Raw genomic sequence first — 19894 nt, forward strand, 5'->3', positions numbered from 1 at the left:
CACAGGGCGCTCAGAGCCCTAGTTACGGCTCTGGCTCAGATTACAAACAGCTGCCTTGGGACAAATCTGCCCCTGCCAGCATCCATAGCATCGGCAGCTTGGAGTCACAAGTGGTTTCATGAAGGAGTTGGGCCATGCAGACACAAGTAACAGGTGCTTCAAATATTTTGAAGTCGTGCAAGGGAGATACTGTATGCATATCATCTCTTAAAGATGCACCCAGTAGTATCTCAAACTAGCTGAAAGAAATAGACACATTTGTTGTATGCACTTAATGTACAAGTTTTGCTCTCAAGTGTCAAATCAAAATTGCATTTACAAGTGAATTACCCCATAACCAGCATATAACAATATAAAAAAAAACTATAGTTAAACTTAAGTTTTAAACACACATGTGAGGTAACTTGCTTTTACCTTTACCACTCAGGTCGAGGGTCCGTTTATGAGTGTCCTTGCCATCAAACAGTTCCAGTGTATACAGGCCTCGGTCAGAGTCGGTAGGATTATTCACATTAAGCCAGACTTGATTTTCTGTGCTTCCTGATTTAACCCTCTCTGTACTGGACAATTTCTGATTTCTGTGTGTAACAGAAAATTACATTATTTGTTGTTCTTTGAAACTGATTTAAAAAGCAGGTGCATGATTTAGTTGACATTACTATGTTTCCAAGATTGTGTATTAGTAGCAGAATAATATATACATAAAATACATTTAGTTATTATAGTAAACTAAATCTGTTAATTATACCATCTTCCACTCCTTTCACCCTTGTGTTACAGGTTGTCATGTTAAGAAGCATGTGCATTTTTATCTGAGTCAGCAGAGTGTGAATGACAGACTTGTAGGATTCATAAATATTGCAGGGCCAGTGAGGTCAAAGGAGTTTAAATGACAGAAATGTCAGCATTTTGACCTGTAACATATTCTAACATAAATACACATACTGTAGGTTCCTGCACAATCGATCAAAATATTAACCATAATGTAGGCAATATATTATTCCCTCAAAAGGTGTTCCCAATGGCCTGGGATCAAATAACACTTCTGGTGGTGTTCCCCTAGAGTTTATGGATATACATAGAACAGCAAAAAAAAAGAAGAAAAGGGAAGGGAAAAATAAAAAGAGAGAGTTTTGTTCCTTCTTTTGCTGTGTAATTCAGGAATTCAGCTGTGTAAAGGAGTTGTATTACTCTATTAAACTTTTTGGGGGGGATGTCAGGTTAACAATATATTTTATGTGTTTCATATATATGTTTTGTGTTTCATATATGAAAATGTAAATAAATGTGCCCAGCATAAGCGTTCTGCCAGTGTTATGCCCAGGCCCAGATTAAGGGCCTACATTGAGAAGAGGCAGAGCTGTCACCAGTGCTAGGTGGGCATGGCCAGAATAAAGAGAAAAAAAATGCAGAATTTAGTAAGAAAACTAGAAACAACATTTTAATTTATGGCTGACTGTGTGGCATGATGATGGGCCTATTTTATGTGGAGGCCTGGAGCTGGAGCTCCACCCCGCCCCCTGTTATTCATACAATCGACGACTGATATATCATCCCGACCATCTGGCGTTGTGTACACAATATATATGCGACGACGACTTTCACATATATATTGCTTCAGCCGTGTAGCACGGCAGATTTGATATATCCTGCAGATATATTGTTTACATTGCTTGTGTGTAGACACAACTAAATGACCAACCCATATGCTGTCAAAGGAACCAGTGGAAAATACATCAAAACTGATTCTTCTGGACAGACAAATTGGGCCCAGGCTTGCCTACCCTCCCGATTTGGTCGGGAGCCTCCCGAATATCGAGTGCCGCTCCCGACCCCCCGGAAAGGCAGGCAAGCCTCCCGGTTGCCGTCTGATCTCCCCGACTACAGCTAGAAACCCCCTATGACAAGATTCATGCTAAATCGCGTCATCGTGGCCCTGCCCCCTGCTTCACAATGCCTTTATTTTCGGCATTGTGAAGAGGGGGCGGGGCCATGATGACACCCCCAGGAGGAGTCAGCACCTGGCCACGCCCCCCGCTTTGTGCAGGCATTCAGCTCCCTCCCAGAAGGAGTGAGCTGAATGTCGGCAACTATGATTGGGCCTGACTCAGAGTTGAGAATAGAGTAATATAGAGTAATATAGGGCAAGTAACTGTGCATCTTGGTAAAACCATGCTGTACTGCAGGTGGGGCTGATATAAAATGTGCAGAGAGAATTAGATTTGGGAGAAACGTGTCCTAACTGAAATCTAAATTGCAGTGTGAAAATAAAGCTGTGCAGAATTTGTGGGCTAAATGCAAAAGCAGGCAGTATTTATTACCCCGCATACACATTTTTTTTCATGTATTTGCACCCCTTGCATTGCAACATAGGTTGTACAGCTACACAGTTACATGCAATTTCTTACTCTATTCCCAACTCTGAATCAGGCCCATTGTGTGGCAAATCGGTAAGTGTGTATCCACAATATTGTTTGTGCATAACCTTACTAAATCTGCAGATCAGCCCGCCGGACAGCCGATAACGACATTCCAGTGTGTACCCCACATTACTCAAGATCGGTCCTCATAGAACCCTATCTATGCATTTTTTCAAGTTAACTCAGGGATAATTAGAACCACCTGTAGATCTATTGTGTTAGTCAATTAACACCTGTTCCCAGCACTGTTAGGGTTCCATGAGGAAAAAGGTTCAGAAACTGTGTTATGTAAACTATATTTACTATTATAATAATAAATGATAATATTAAACAATAGTATAATACATTATAATAAAATCATATTATTTCAGAAATTGTGTTATATAAACTATATTTAATATTATAATAATATCTTATTATTTATTTTATTATTATTATTATAATAATAATAAAATATAATTTCGAGCTGGAAAGAAAGAAAAGGAGACTCATCACATTTAATAGGATAAGACAATACTTTTATACAGTATTCATGGTAGCAGAAAACATAGCACATTTACAAAGCAATAGGCGAATCTGGCTGGATAGTGACATCTTCTCATAAGAAATATACAGCCAACTGCGCTGTTCTTTCTGCATACATATTTTGTGCAGGTGCTAAATAATATATACAGCTGTATGCTAGGAAGAGATTTTGCCAAGGACATTTAGCACCGAAAAAAAAGAGCAGCATATTTTTCCCTGGTTACATTCTAGAAAAGAAAAGCTATAGATATGTGTACACTCACAGAGTTCTCTGTCCTACAAATAAATGACATTAAATCAGTGCAATGCAGTTGTACATGAGTTATCCAAACATATCCTCAACACACTGGATTCTGCAGACACTGCAAAGTGCACTTGGGGGACCATAGTAGGTGTCACACATACAAATGGTGGGGCCTCAAAGTGCGGCTTAAAAGAATAAATACCTGGAGTTTCTCTGTACTAAACTTTTCCTTAATAGCACTCTAGCACTAATGGCTATTACATAGAAATCCAAACCAAGATCTTGAATGAGGATTACATATTCATATTAAATTTTGGTCACAGACGTGCCAACGTTTCCCATCCTCATCCTGACTATGAGCCATAAATAACATACTTGTGGTGCCACACCGGATTCATGCTCTCCGTGAAGTATTTCACATCGCTGTAGATCTTTATACCTTCAGCTGTACCTTGACATTTCAATGGGGTGGCAGAGAGAGCTTGTGGGGGAGAAATAGACAATGAATCAATTGTTAGAGCCGATATAGGAAACCCACCAATGAAAATGAGTAATGAAATCAGTTGGGCTTAAAAAGGATCATTCAGTGGGTATATCAAATATTAATTGATTCATTTGTTACATTATCATGTTATATATTCATCCTTAATTAGCAATCTTGGAGACTTAAGTGACTTATGATTTTATTTTCTAGTAAACTGGAACTAAACCCCCAGAAATCTAAACACATTTTAGAATTTCACATATAAGGTAAATATAAATATATACAGAAAGAAAAAAATTATAATTGGATATTATATGCCATGTTACATCATCTCTGCCATATAATCTTTGTAGTGCAATACATAACTGAAATGCTTCATGGTCTATTTTTGGTGCAAGTGCAGGTCAGAGATTATACTAGCTGTGTCCACATAGATAACTGTACTGCAGGTAAAACAACATTGTTTTATCTACTGTGTATATGAGTCCTTAATGTCATTTTGCAATTTGTATTTATAGGAGTGTAGCCAAAGGAGTGTAGCCAAAGCATGAAACACTTACCACTTATTCTACAAATTTCCTTCATTATTTCTTCAAAACCTAAAACAAAACCAAAACTATATAACTTGTCTCCATTAAAAAGAAGAACTTTTCTGTTTAACTAAGCATAACATTATTTACATTAAACAAGCCTATGAATATAATCAGGGCTGTAACTATGGGTTAGCGAGGATGGCACTGGTCAGGTGCACTGGTCGAGGGGGGCATAATCTGGCTCAGCCTGTAAACTCCTAGAGGGCCAGTCTTTTACCCAGATGACCCATTCTAAACCTTTTTTTTATTATTCATTACATTGGGCTTCATTTGCTCTGTTCAGCGGTGTCTGTAATGGATTCTTGACAATCAGAGGGAGGAAACGGAGCATCCCATGTCTAGTGCGGGTCTGCAGACTCTGTATCTTAGGTCTGGTGGCTGTACTCAGACAGCACATTGCAGGGAAGTCAGGCTCTGTGATGACATTTCAATGATATTACATCGGCACTGAAGATTTAAAAGGTGCCCGCAGCTAGCTATCTGGGAACTTGTCACCCCTAGAACAGTGGACACCAGGAGCTGCAACGTGTCGCCAGATGGGGGTGAGCTTCATTACTGACATGTTTGTATTGGTTTTGTTAGTATAGAGAAAACTCATATCGTTCTGACAATACCCTGCAGAACATTGTTCAGTGGGAGTGTAAAATGACATAATATCAGGTGGAGGGGCAATTACCAGGTTATGGAGGGATGTGACTAATGCTTTAGAAGATCCCATCTCCATCCAAAGCAATATTGTGCATAGGACAGCTTGTTGCGGCACTGTCTTGATGTTGTTTGGAGCTGATGGACTCTACAAGGTAATGCACCCGTCTTTACACTCTAATGCATTCTCTAGATTTTGCCCCATGTTTGCATATATCCTACAAGGCCTCATATCTTACTCCTACCTTCCTGCCACTGTTACTACAAGGTCTCATCCTCCTCAGTTTCCACTAAGGACAACTAAGTCCATTGTCCCACCACACCCTATTGTATCTTTCCCCTCCTTCTACATTTCAGGCCCAATATAAATAATGGTTAATAAATAAAGTCCTGAGATTGGTGGGGGGAGAGAATACTATAACACTGGAATAACAACATAAGATCTGTTCCCATAGTGCACTACATGTAAGATCTGCAGGAATGTACTGTAGTAGAGTTGCTGCTTCTATGTATATAGTTGAGGGAAGAGGTATATAACATAATGAAGAAATAGCAACAAAGTATTTATGTCATTATAACAAACGGAGATTGCAGGTTGTTACAATAGGTATTGGGGTGCAGTATAAAAATTAATGGGAAATTTTGTGCAATATGATGAACTTGAACTCTGATTTAAATAGCTTGTGGCCTATATACTTATGGTTATTATAATTCTGATATATAGATGATAGCTATTGGGGAAAACAGCAGGTCAAGGATAAAACAGAAATACTGTAAAAAGCTGTTTTAGTACAAACAGAATGAAAATGTAAAAACTTCTTTATACAATATATCAAGGCTGAATGCCTGACAGAAAGGTTAGTAAATATTCCATATCCTGCCCTATTATTCACTATTATTTATTGAAATGAAAGTACATTATATTAAAATTATTTGGTGACTTGGATATTATAAATTAACTGTTTGCATATTATAATTAATTATAGTGTATTTTATTTTTTAACTCAAATAATTTTTATTAAAGAGAAATTTTACATTGCAGATCATACACATCAGTAGTCATAGATATACAACAATATGGTTCCACAATCTCAAACCATTATATAACACAAAACAAAACAAAAAAAATAAAAATAAAAATAAGGAAATAAATGAATAAAGGAAGGGAAAAAGACTACTCATGAGTAGGGAGGGAAAAGAGGGAGGTTAAAATAAAAATAAAATGTACACACCCCTACTTAAGTATACTTAGGTTTACACAAAAATAAACAATTGCTCAGAAAAAAAAAGTATTTAGGAACAATATACCCCTAGGTGAGAATGAATAGAAATAATAAATATGAAATAGAAAATGTAAAAAATATAAAGGTGTTACCGGGGGGAATTAAGTAGAGAGAACTTTAGTTGAAGCCTTCTTAGAAACTTCCTGAGAACCATAAAAATCAGACTAAGAGGACCATTTAATCAGTGGTGAGGAGGAAGTGGAGTATTTAAACCCGAAGGTTTCCATTTCAAAGCTTCTTTGGACATTAGATATTATTTTTGATAAAAGAGGAGGATCAGGTCTTTTGCAATATCATGCTAAGGCCACTCTTGTAGCTATAAGGATATGCCCAATAACATATTTGTTGTGGGCTTGTACTGATAAGGGAAAATAAGGTAAAAGAGCAATTTCTGGAAGTTGTGGAAGAACCTCCGAAGTAACCTGAGTAATTAACTTAAAAACTTCTGTCCAAAGGGAACTAATTATAGGATAAGACCAAAACATGTGTACAAGTGTGCCCATGGAACCACAAATTATTGTGTATTTTAAAGTTTAGAAAGACATACTTTGTACTTTGAGGCAATTCCCCCCTCGTTACAGGCACACACAAAGCTCCATCCGGAACACCTTGGAGATTAGTGTTCTCATCCTACCTTCCTTGGTAAGGTCCAAGTCACTAATGTCCTCTCCTCTGTCATCCTTCACCACAGCTTTATAATGTCCTTTCTCTTCACTTGTAAACTATTGAGAGAGTATAAAATATTTTGCTAGCAATTAAAATGTCCGCCTGAATTTATAACCTTGTAGCCATTTCAATATGTTCATCTAGTCTGTGTGACCTCTGCTTTGCTGAACTCCATTATGTTACTTTAATAAAAGTGCTTCTTATACTGTAATTAAACAAGTAACATACCTATGTCTATAGTGATGTCCCCGCTATAACGTAACCACTGTTTAATCATATCCAGTGGTAAACTGTATACAAACTGACCCACAGATTGCATGTGACCTGATTTGTGGCTTATTGGAGGTAAACAATAAAGGTGCATACACACGTAACGATTTTTTGAACAATTTAACTATAACAATGTCGTTATCGTTCAATCGATTAAAAAATCGTTCAGTTTCTGAGTTATAACGATGAACGATTATTGTTCATGCACGTTTCCATTTGTAGTTCATTCTGACTGACCAACTGAACGATTTTCATTAAGGGAAGTTACAAAAATCGTTTGTAGTTCAAAAAATCGTTCATTACACTTTAAAAAATCTGACAGATAATCTGACAGAAAATCATTCATAAAATCGTTGGTAACAAAATCGTTGTGTGTGTATGCAGCTTTAGGGATATTGATGCAATGCAGGATATGTTCTCCTCCGTACTTACCTTTTTGATTACCAGTTCTCCTGACCCATTCTCTTCATTATATTGCCCATTAGAAAGGGGTTTCTTGTCAAAAGCCCATTTAAGAGTTGTCTCTTTCTTGGTATTTGTCACCTGTTGGGTATATGCATTTTAAGGCAAGTTCAAGAATCCCTAGAATTTTCACATATCCAGTACGGCTAGCAGAATCCCATCAACTCTATTTAACTCAATTTATTTGGTACCAACAAATTATTCATCAATACTGCCCTGAAGTGCCCTGATGCTTTGGTATCAGAGTTGCCGAAAATTGCAACGTCAGATACCATATTACCAGAGCAATTCAATATTGCTCCGGTGCGGGGACAGCTGTTCTGAAAAGAAACTGTCCCTGTGATCCCTACCACTGCCGATTGCCCCCTAATTATCAGTGGCGGAACTTTACACAGCAGTGTTAGTAAGGGCAGGGGGCACATTGTATGGAGGGGGATCCCTCTTTTCAACCTGGACCACCTCACTGTTGGTCGTAGCAGAGCTCCGGGAACCGACACCATCTGAAGATGGTGTAGGTTCACACAGGCAAACTCCGAAAACATTACATTTTCGGAGTTTGCTGAATACTAGGTGGCCATATTGGGCCCCTAATAATGAATAGGCCCATTACTAAAAACAAGTGCAAACTAGTGTGTAACGGGTCCATTTGTGATGATGAATAGGCCCCATGTCTACATTCAGTATATCAACATGGCCGGAGCTCGATATGTCAATTGTGGATACTCACAATGTCGACATTGCCAGAATGTCGACAATGCATTTTTGTAATGACATGGTAAGTAAACCCTAAACCTAACCGCAGCCTATCCCTAATTGCACCCTAAATCTAACCCTAACCCAAAGCCTAAAATCGGTAAACAATTCAAATGCTGACATTTACAGTGTCGATTATATGCCATGTCGACATTCTGTTATTGTCTACATTGTGAATATCGATATGTTGAATGTTAACATTTATGTCGACATTCTGAACGTAAACCCTCAGTACTGAAGTTACGATTTCCTAATATAAACTGTTTAATAGGTATAGACAAAACTGAAGGATCGTATCTACACATATTTTCCTGAACAAATAACTTGCAGTGTTCATGTTCTGTCATTTGTTCAGTATAATGTTACATCTCCCATTTCAACATAGGGATCAATGATCCTTTCAATACTGATCACCATTCTGTTAGTGGAACAAAGAGAATATTACTAAACAACTATTTGTATGAGCCCGAAACCTTCTTCAGCCAATACCTAAAGATTCATAGTAAGTTAATTTAGTTACTGTATGTCTCTTATTATCTTTCATTTCTTTCATGTGATATGCTTCTAAGACAATTTGCCTCATTATATAACAGTAATATAATAATAAATGTAGGATCACTCACTTTGCATATTATTAAAACATGACAGTCTTCTGTAACCTTCCACTGCAACTGCTCCAGAAAATGGGGCCCTGCCATGAATAAATTAACTTCAGCGATTGTTAACCAGGTTCACTACAAGATCAATTAAGGATACAAACTTAGCAACTTCAGTTTCACTTGTATGTAGTTTGATGCTAGCGGTAGCCCTTTCACTATTTATGTTCTGTTAACTTCTTCACTTCTTCCTTCAGGGTCAGACTGGCCCACAGGTGTGCAGGGGAATTCCCTGGTGGGCCCCACTGGCTGAGGTCCCATATCCCCCTCTAGGGGTTAGGTTCCAGACTGTGCACTGCAAGTATACATTGTTACTCTATTACAGTGGTTAACTTAACTCCAGTTCTCAAGTACCACCAGCAGGTCATGTTTTGTAGATTTCTTTAATCATGCACAGGTGAGGTAATATATGCTGTTGCATCAGTAATTATCACACCTGCTTCCACAGCCAGAAATCCTCAAAACATGACATGTTGGGAAAACTTTCGGGGGGGATTGAGAACCAATGCTCCACTATGGGGTTAGTTACCTGGTGGAGCATCACCACTGATAAATATGGGTGTTTGGTTCTCTTCTATAGAAACTACAGTAAGATTTGCCCTCCTGACAATCAAAGTGGGGTGTCACAACACAACTCTTTACCTTTTTTAGTTGGTTGTGGGCTTTAGCATAATGAACAGAGGGCCTGATTCAGAGCTGGTCGCTCTGACAGAGCGCTCGCTCTGAATCAGGGCCGGTCTTTTTTTTTTTTAGAACGGCCTTCTGGCCGCTCGCATAGCTGTGGGTGACCACCCACAGCTATAGCGAGCAGCCATGATGATGGTCGCAATGGTCAAGACCATCACGACCATCGGGCTTGCAACGAGACCCTTGTGGTAGGGTCTCGTTGCCGCAAGCCCCAGAGAGCTTTTGGCTCAAACAGAGCCGAAAGCTCTCCCACTGACATCACTTGTGATGTCAGTGGGGCCAGCCCCCAGACGGTAGGCGTCCTCATTGGAACGCCTCCGTCTGGGCAGCCATCCCCCCGGCCCGCCCAACAAAGGGGGCATGCTGTCACTCAACATCGACAACACGCCCCCTTTGGTACAAGACCCGGAGCGACGGATAGCTTTCGCTATCCGGGTCTCGCGCATGCGCACGACGGAGCTGGCTCAGTCGTGCGCATGCGCTCTGGGCCACCATGGACCCGGTTGCGAGCGCACAGCGCTTGTGTCCAGGTCTGAATCAGGCCCAGAGTTCCTGCCAATGATTGGGATGGCATAGTAGCTCCACAGTCATTCACTAACCTACAATTAAGTCATCCCAGTAGAAAAAGTTTATATAGCTGATTGTATTTGACAATGGCATGTATTTCAGCTTTACTATACCTAATGTAGCTCTCATTGAGTTTGAGATAAACTGGGGACTCCTATCACTTGTACAGGGCATTAATGTGGTCTAGACAGGATAACCATCATGTGCTTAATTATTGTACATAAGTTACTTTATACTGTACTGCATTCCCAGGACTATGGTGTATTCACTAGGGTGCATTGCTGTTATTAATATGGTTCATGATCATGTATGCATTACCAGTATTTACTATATACATTTATTAAGGGGCCCAGCAGGGGCATATTTATAGTAAGTGCAGGGTGTGCGGTGCACACTGGCCCCTGAGTACAGGGGGGCTCACACCGCACACCCTGCACGCATATTTAGTTTATACTTACCTCTCCACAGTCTTCCGAGTCCTGCTCTGCAGCGCTGCTGAGCAGCAAAAATCATAGGGAAAATATCGGCGGACATTTTCCGGGTGACTCGCGCATGTGCAGAAAAGATGACCCCGGGAATAAGGTGCGTGCGCCATTTTGCCAGAGACCTGCGCATGTGCAGCAGATTCTGGCATTAAGCTAGAATCTACTGTACTCAGGGGCGCAAGCGGAGGCTGCATACAGGCCCCCTCCTCTCTTAAAACACCCCTGGGGCACAGTCTCTAATGGTTGGCCAAGCCTCTGTGATGGCTGACCACACCTCTTCATGTGGCTGACCTCAACTCTTAAGCCTCGGCCCCTACCATTAAATTCCCCCAATGGGCTCTTCAAGTCCAGTCCCTTCTTGTCGCACATCCTAAGTCGCACATTCTAAGGAAGTGTTCCTCACGCAATATCTTCAGAGGATTCTGGTGTCTATGTACTAAGCCTTGTAGAGAGATAAAGTAGATGGAGATAAAGGTCCTCATTCAGAGTCGATTGCTAGATACAACCGGTCGCTCTGAATAAGGGCGGCCGCTTGTGGTGTGAAGTGCGGCCTCCTGGTCGCTAGCTAAGCTGTGGGTTACCACCCACAGCTTTAGCGAGTGACCAGGTTGATGTCCTGACCATCACGACCATCGGGGCTTGCGATGAGACCCTAAGGTTGGGTCTCGGCAAGCGCAAGCCCCAGGGCATTGCTGATGTCAGTGGGGCCGCCCCCAAACGGCAAGCATTCCGTCGGGAACGCCTCCGTTTGGCCGGCCATCCCCCCTGCCCACCTCCCAAACGGGGCGAGCTGTCAATCACCATCAACAGCTCGCCCCCTTTGGTGTGAGACCCATTCTGACGGAGCGCCCGTCGCTAGCCGGGTCTCGCACATGCGCACGTCGGAGCCGGCTCCGACGTGCACATGCCCAGTGGGCAAACATCGACCCGGTTGCGAGTGCTCAGCGCTTGCGACCGGGTCTGAATAAGGCCCAAAGTCCCAACCAATCAGCATCTAACTGTATTTTTTCAAACACAGCCTGTAAAGTGACAGTTAGGAGCTGATTGGTTGGTATTTTATCTCCGTCCACTTTATCTCTCTCCAAGGCTTAGTACATAGACCCCAGAGTTTGTCTTTGTGAGTTTTATTAAAAGCTTTATGCTTGAAATACAGTAAGCTATAGTACTGTATTTGATATTTTAACATTTATTTTTCAAAAACAGCATTATTTATTCATATTTAAACAAAAAAAGTGATTTAGGTATTTTGAAAATTCTGTAGCACAGGCCTAATTATATAGTAGATCAGTTTAAATTGTTGGAACCAACTTGGAAGGAGAAGACTGGCCGTGACTGTTACAGTACCTTTTTTTTAAAAGAGCTTCACCTTTATATTTAGCACCAGTGGCGACTCCAGAGGTGGGGCTGCAGCACAGCCCAAATTCAAAGAGGGGAGTCACACCAACTACCAGTGAGTCCTGACCGGCGATGCTTGGCAGCATTTGGGGTTGCAGTTGGTGTTTGAATTTTGGACTGCGCTGCAGCCCCGCCTCTGGAGCCATCACTGTTTAGAAATAATATTGTATAGGTTGTTAGTTTCTTAAACTGTACAGACATATTGAACATTGCCTATTGCTAATAACTCCCTAAGAATAATATTAATATATTTGCCACTATTTTATATGTATAAATTTGCAATTGCTGTAGAGCAATAAAGGGGATTATACTAGAATTCAAAATTGTTGCATTATTGTGTAAAATATCGACAATCAATTTTCCCATTCCTACAGCATTATATAATTCCAGCAGTATTGTTATAATGCAAAATGTGCTGCATACTGTAAATTACATATATAGTGAGTAATGCAGTAAGGAAATATACTTTACCATTCTTCTTTTTCCATTGTTTGCTTTTTTTATTGGACTCATCAAGAATTTTATTAAAGTCTGAAAATAGAAAATACTTTTTTTTAAACAATACAAATGTTTCTACAAGAAATAACAGTTTGGTATGTTACAGTCTGACACAGGAATGTATTCCCTTTGGGGTTAAAAATAAAAGTAGCAATATATATTAAGTAATGTAAATGAAAATAAATTATACAGCAAAGCCAAAGTAAGCAGAGCATATAGTTCTTGCAGCAAATCAATAATATCCTTGTGAGGAATATATCTGGCTTGACACCATGACTTTCGATGGGAAGAATGTGGATTTAAAAAAACATTCTTTATTGGTTTTAGCTTATGCCTGTGGCAAGTAAATACTACAATGACTGTAAACTCCACTGTGTGGCAGATTTTTCCAAACATTTCTTACATATTGTTTATTAAATATTTTACCAAACCTCTACCTGCTTACATTGTGCCCTATTTATATAATTAATTTACTTCTGCAAATGCCACACTCTAAGGGATATTTGATAAATACACTGTTATGATCACTAGTGTTTGTTTACCAGTGGACTGAAGACTAAAACAACACAGGTTTCTATATTATTATTATACAGTACTTTACTGGGGCTTTCATGTTCTTTTGTATCCTGCAATGCCATCGATCACCAGCTCCTCATCGAGGTATATAGGCCCTGTTTCCTGCAGCTTCTCAATAGATACAGAGTAGTATAATAAAATCATATAATTAATAATTATCGACTTCGACTAGGCTGTTACTCTGCCTTGAATCCTGAGGCCTTTGATTTGCTGTTTGGATTCAATTTCTACTTTAAAAATCTCATTAGGATTTGGGATTCTTGTTTTTTTAATAGTGTTTTCCATGTCTCAGAGTTGTTTTTTTATAGATATATTAGTACTGTAATCAATCAGTCAAACAATCAATCCTTTACTAAAACTCCACCTCTATTTACCTATGCTTGCCTCAGGACTCTGATCTAGTTCTTGTATATTGAAAATATTCAATAACATTGTATAGTTTATAGTAAACTGCCATTATGTTTCATAGATGTGCTATATTCTTTTTTAAACTGCCATGTGGTTGTACCACTGCTCTGTCGCTTAGTTTAGCAAGCCAGCTTGCTGCAGCCTTTGGCAAATATGGGTGAAAACAATATTGTGAGCTGTTAGGTGGTTAAAATTGTCTGGAAATAAATGTTATTGATTTTAATAATACTGTAGGAACAAAATTATGCCCAAATTACATGATTTTAGCTGTTTTTATAAATTTTAAAGAAATCCAAAAACAAAATAGAAAAGAACCAAAACACTTGAATATGGTTTTGTCCAAATCAAAACTTTTGAGGGTGGTTTTGACAAAACCAAAACACGGCAGTACGCTTACATCACTAGTTATTATTGAGAAGAAAGCAAATAATGAAGAATTAAAATTCTACTTTAAAGAGAATGAGTACATTCTTTTAGAAAATATTTTGTATATTAATTGGTTCAATAATTACGTGTAATTTTTGGGGTGAAAAAAAAGTGGCCACATATTACACCAAAATCAACCTTTTCATTGTTTTATGCACCTCAAATTAGACTAAAGTATTTATTTAAACAAAAAAAAATAGCTTTTTATTATACATTTTTTATCTTACAAAATGGCCTCAAATTACCCGCAAATCAACTTTTCGATTCAGATTTTTCTTTGTAAATGTTTTCTTTTTATTCATATTCAATTAAACAAAAAAGTTTGCTTTTTATAATTTTTTTTTACATTTGTAAAAAAATATACAAATCAGCCAATTTAAACATTTTTAAAGGTCTTTTTTTTCTTTGGGACAGTAAGTAACATCTATACCCAATATATTTTTTTATTTGATTTCCACATTTGTTTTGCAGCAACTATTTTTTTCCTATTGGGGTAGCACGTGAATCAGGAGCACTCATACCCACTTTAATTAAAAATGGCTGCCGTAATTTTCCCCGCAAAAAACTTGTCCCATAGTGGCTAGTGCAAGCCTTGTTTTTCACCACCTATGACCAACCCCCACCTGGCAGAGAGCATAAAAAAACAGGGCATGCCTGTAAAAGGGCCCTGACCTGTCATCTTAAGCTGCACCCATGCTAATCTTTGCTCTCTCCTGGATAGTTATCTTCCTACATCACAGATACCCTGCCTCACAATTGCATGTGAGGCAGGAGAACTGTGTGAAGAAGACTACCCGCATATAGGGCAGAGGTGGCTTAGAAAAACTGATTTTAAATTTATATTTGACAGTGGAATGGCTTTGGAAAAATCTATTTAGTTAAAAAAAACATGTTGACTTTAGATTGCATTATTATCTGTTATATTTGACATGTTACTCTGTAATCATGTGTTCCAAGAACCATCAATTAACTGAAAAACTCTGCATACTGAGCTGCGTAAACATGTTTTGGGACTAAATGTAATCAGAAAAACAGGATGCGGTTAATATACCGATACTGGGGATGCCGACTGCTGGGATCCCGGCGCCGGAATCCCGAATAGCGTGGGAAGACCGGCAATGGCTGGAGATGTCGACGCTGGAATCCCAGCAGTCGGCATCACAAATGTAAGTATAGTGGAGCCGGGTAGGTGTTAGCCGCGGGGGGGAGGGTTAGGTTTAGGCTGCGGGAGGGGGGAGGTTAGGTTTGAGCTCCAGACAGGGACTATTAGGGTTAAGCACCACTGGGTGGAGGTTAGGGTTAGGCACTAAGGGGGGAGTGTTAGATTTAGGCACTTACCGGGAGGGTTGGGGTGCGGGATAGTGAGGGCTAGTATCAGAGTGTAGCAAAGGAGGGTTAGTGGGTAAATAGGACAGGGGAACAGTACTCACCGTTTCCCCTTCAGGATTGTAAGCATTGGAATGCGGCTGTCAGTATATTAACAGCTGGCATCCCAAGTGTCGGGTTATCATACCCAACCCCAGTAAAACAATGAACCACTTTTGGTCTCACCATGTTTTGCAGTTAGCTTTACATAGCAGAGGTTTATGAATTACCAAATACATTTCAAAGTGTCTTCAACACAACATAAAGTTCAGTGCAGAAGACAAGAATTGTGTAATGTGATAAGGCAAATGCCAGACTTCAGTCATGAAGACCAAATAAGGAACACATCAGTCTTACATTTGCACCTTTTTTGCAATTATAATACAGAATCAAATGAATATGTTATGTCACTGAAATCACTAACAGTGAAAAGGCTACAGTATACTGATATCCCAGTGTACACACATGATATAGTATAGTTTCTGACCTTCTCCAGTAAGAGTAACAGTGAACTGGTTCGATGCTTTTCCATCTACCACTTTGGCAGTATAAGTTCCTTTATCTTCTTCTCCAAAGTCTTCCTTAAGGATTTCAATGAGACCATTCTCCTTATCAAACTTTATTTTCCGTTTCTACAATGAGAAGAATTTGTTTAACATTTGTTCTGATTGTACCAACACTATACGTATTGTTTCCAACAAAGGAACAATGGCTTTGGTTTACAGTGATGAAACAAGGTCTCGGAGACATAAAAAGTTAATGAGGACCAAGAAGGGTAAACGTCTGTTAGAGAACATAAAACAATTTGGGGATATCATTGGGGTCCGTGTGACTGCTAGCTAGTGCAGATAGTGCCTCTGCATATGCACACAGAAATTTTATGATGGATCATGGTGAACCGTACATTCAATACATGAATGGATGTAAATTTAACTGAGATGATATTGTGTAAAATTAACTAGCTGTGTATGTCTCTCTCTCTGTGTGTATGTGTATGTGTGTGTGTGTGCATGCGTGTATGTATGTGTGAGGAGGAGGAACAAGATTTATCAAGCTAATTAAACTACAGCATGGTACAAGTACAGTATAGGTGAAAAACAGACGTACTGGTGTATTTTCGATGACTTTGTCGTTAAGAATCAGCTCTAAGTCTGCAGCAGGAGACAGTTTCTCCACCTGTAACCAGAGGCGCACATCCCCAGTTTCCAACACTTCCACATTCCAGCCTGATATTCTCTGTATTACTATAAATGTAGACATAATGTCATATAATGTTATGTGCAGCCCAGATATGAAATATCACTCTCTATATGATCCTATAATATTAATAAGAACTCTAGATGTATGTCTCTTTTTCACTGTATAGTATTTACATCTTGTGTCTGCTGTTGGTAAAATCAACAACTAGTTTAGTATAGCAATTCTTCTCATCACCCTGTTGTATACTCTATTCTCTGTCAACAATGTAGAAACCAGAGATGAGCGGTTTGGTTATGTTCAGTTCTTTTCACCAAATTAGCGCAAGTTCAGATTTATCTTACGGCTATCGACAACATGTGAGAGCCGGATAGCCAATAAGATGCTGTTTTTCAGATCCGAAAATAACAGAGTAGAACCGAACCGCTTATCTCTACTTGAAACTGATTTTACTATTGTATTGAGCCACAATAAAAAATATTTTAGAAAGTAATTTTTCCTAATATTTCTCATAAGCCTTTTAGCTTTACCTGCACCGAATACTATAGAGATACTAACAGAGCAATACAGATTAATAGTATTAATGTAAAATGCTATTTATATTAAATACATAAAGATCAAAAAGGTGGACATTGGACCTGATTCAGCAGCGATCTGAACTGTGATTACGCACACAATCGGCCGATTGTTGCATTCTGCGCATGCGTATGCATGGCAGTGCGCGAACACACCACTGCGATCAGGATTGCGATCGCAGTGACTACACAGACCATTCGCAGAGTGATTGACAGGAAGTACCATTTTGGGGGTATTATAATAGCAAAAAGTAGGAAACATTACAACAGGGGGTGCCTCGTGATTCCAAAACGACACACTAGCTTTACAGTTCACTTACATGGGTGTTGCACATCATGGCTTTTCCGGAGCAAATCAGATAATTCTAAGAGGAAAGCAAAATTGATGTAAGGTGGTCTTACTATTACAGTAAGTACACAGTAGGTTTATATGTTTATGCTGAATTGCCTAATGCAACTGATGGGTCCATTTATGAAAGTGCAAAGAGCCCTTTTGCGACAGGGCTTGTTATTGCATCAACCTATGCATCAAAGTCTTTATATGGAAAATCCTGTTGAATAAGTTTTGCAGCAGTGTTAGGATGTTCTTAACGGAAGAATAACATTTAATAAATGCTTTATTTTTAAAATGCAGTATTGTTTAAAAATCTATTTAAAATATATATGAATTGAATTATTAAAATAAATAAGATTTTTAAAAGTATGTAATATGGAGTTGAAAGCCCAACTGTATTTATGCTACTGCATCAGAATCACTGGGGCAAGTTAGCAGCACTTAGGTCTGTCCGTAATATTTTTTTAAATAAACTATTTTGTTAATGTAATAGTGATTGCCGCAGTAGGGCCTATTTATAATTTAAATTGAATGTTAGCAGAAATGATGTTCTGGGCTGGATGAGCCCCATGGTGAGTATCTTTATCTTTCGCTGGTCTAAAAGAAAATATGCATTACTTAAATCCTTTATTCTTACAATATATAATTTGTATGCAATAATGTTTCGATAACAATCATTTAATTAATAAAATACATTTCAAAACAAATACATGCAGTTAGAATATATATACACACATATATATATATATATATATAAATTGCCATAAGAAATTATGTGATAAAGTAAATTCCAATAAAGAGCAAAAAAAACTCAATGTCAGGACCTGTGTAGTGTGGATTGTTAGTGATCAAATGTTTCACCGCTTGTACTCCCTCCTTATGAGGGATACATGTATACAAACTGGCAAAATCTAAGGTTGCCAACCACATATCTTCAGGAACTACCTCATGTTCAAGTAATTTTCTTAATAACATATTTGAATCCTTCAAGTATGTGAAGGTGTTTTGGATACAGGGCTGAAGATAAACATCCAAAAATTGAGCAATAGGCTCACACAGAGACCCCCTGGCTGAGATAATCGGTCTGCCTGGGGGCCTCTGTGCATCCTTATGTATCTTTGGAATGGCATAGAAAATAGGTGCAACTGGAAAAGCACTAGTCAGCTTCTTACATATTACATCAGAAATAACACCCTCGCTCATTGCTTGTTGCGAGATCGCATCTAATTCCAATTTAAATGCATGTGTAGGATCACAATCCAGCAGACAATACGTGTCAACATCACTTAAAAGATGCAGATATTCAGCCTGATAATCACAAGTGTTTAACACCACAATTGCCCCTCCCTTGTCTGCCCCCTCACTATAATGTCCTGTCTTTGAGCCAAGGACTTGAGGGCAGCCTGTTCATCCCGAGATAAATTATGGGTAACATGGGATTTTTGTTCATATAATGAAGCATCAAGCATACTGTCCGATGAAAGGTCTTTAGAGTGGCATTGGAAGAAATAGGTTAAAATTCAGACTTGGGACCAATGTTATGCATGGTGAGGCAGGAGAACTGTGTGAAGAAGACTACCCGCATATAGGGCAGAGGTGGCTTAGAAAAACTGAGGGTGCAGAATAATAAAAAAAAAAGCCTGCAGCCTTTAGAATGTCCCCTTAATTTAATTTGTATAAAAAAATAATAAAAAAAAATCCTTAGGACACTCCAAAAAATGTACTCTAATTTTGGGCTTGAAAAAAAAATGTTGGGGACACAATTAAAAAGTATCAAAATAGCCTCAAGGGGGGCCCCCAAATACGTGGCAGGTGTTTTCTTCATTGCGGGTGGTTGCGGCAGGTGCATTTTTGAAGAATTTTTTAAATAACTTTAGGGACTTAAAAATATGCTTGCATCCATTTTCATGTACCCCAAATTTGATGGGCATGGTTATTTAAAAAAAGAGATAAATGCTATTCTTCACACCTTCTTTGGTTCATTTTTGGGGCGTGGGTCCCCCTGGATTGCGTTGGTTGATTTGTCTCAGGGCACTGCATTATAACACATTTTCCATTATAACACATTTTAACCCTTCACTGTGTGTTTAATATATATGTACTTCACTTTTTTATTTTCATTCTTTATATGCAGCTGCAGCTGCTCCTAACTATCTCTTTACACTGCACTTTTCTTACTATGCTGGTGCCCTGGGGCGGCTTGGCTGGGGCAGTTTTTGGGGGTCCTGCGCTCTGGATTTGAACCCTAGTATGTTAGGGACCTACCCGAAAGAGGTTACCTGGATATGGTGGGTAGGCCCATAAGCTTGGCCATGATTATGCTAAAAACCTCTATTGATTGCAAAATTGTATTGCATTTATATATATATTATTAATAATT

At 38.9% G+C, this 19894-nt stretch overlaps 1 protein-coding gene across 1 annotated transcript in view; it reads right to left on the reverse strand.

Moving 5' to 3' along the window:
- MYOM3 (myomesin 3) overlaps positions 1-19894 on the reverse strand; it is a 222094-nt gene that overhangs the window by 22373 nt on the left and 179827 nt on the right. The window contains exons 24-33 of the mRNA XM_088460571.1: positions 17501-17545; positions 16516-16652; positions 15896-16040; positions 12607-12666; positions 8969-9036; positions 7563-7673; positions 6829-6916; positions 4234-4272; positions 3565-3670; positions 415-578 (exon numbers count right to left, since the gene is read on the reverse strand). Coding sequence (XP_088316697.1) covers positions 415-578; positions 3565-3670; positions 4234-4272; positions 6829-6916; positions 7563-7673; positions 8969-9036; positions 12607-12666; positions 15896-16040; positions 16516-16652; positions 17501-17545 — 963 coding nt within the window. The remainder of the gene's footprint in view (positions 1-414; positions 579-3564; positions 3671-4233; positions 4273-6828; positions 6917-7562; positions 7674-8968; positions 9037-12606; positions 12667-15895; positions 16041-16515; positions 16653-17500; positions 17546-19894) is intronic.

Source organism: Taudactylus pleione, unplaced genomic scaffold (genome assembly GCF_031769625.1).
Source record: "Taudactylus pleione unplaced genomic scaffold, aTauple2 ptg000007l, whole genome shotgun sequence".
Taxonomy (NCBI): Eukaryota; Metazoa; Chordata; class Amphibia; order Anura; family Myobatrachidae; genus Taudactylus; species Taudactylus pleione.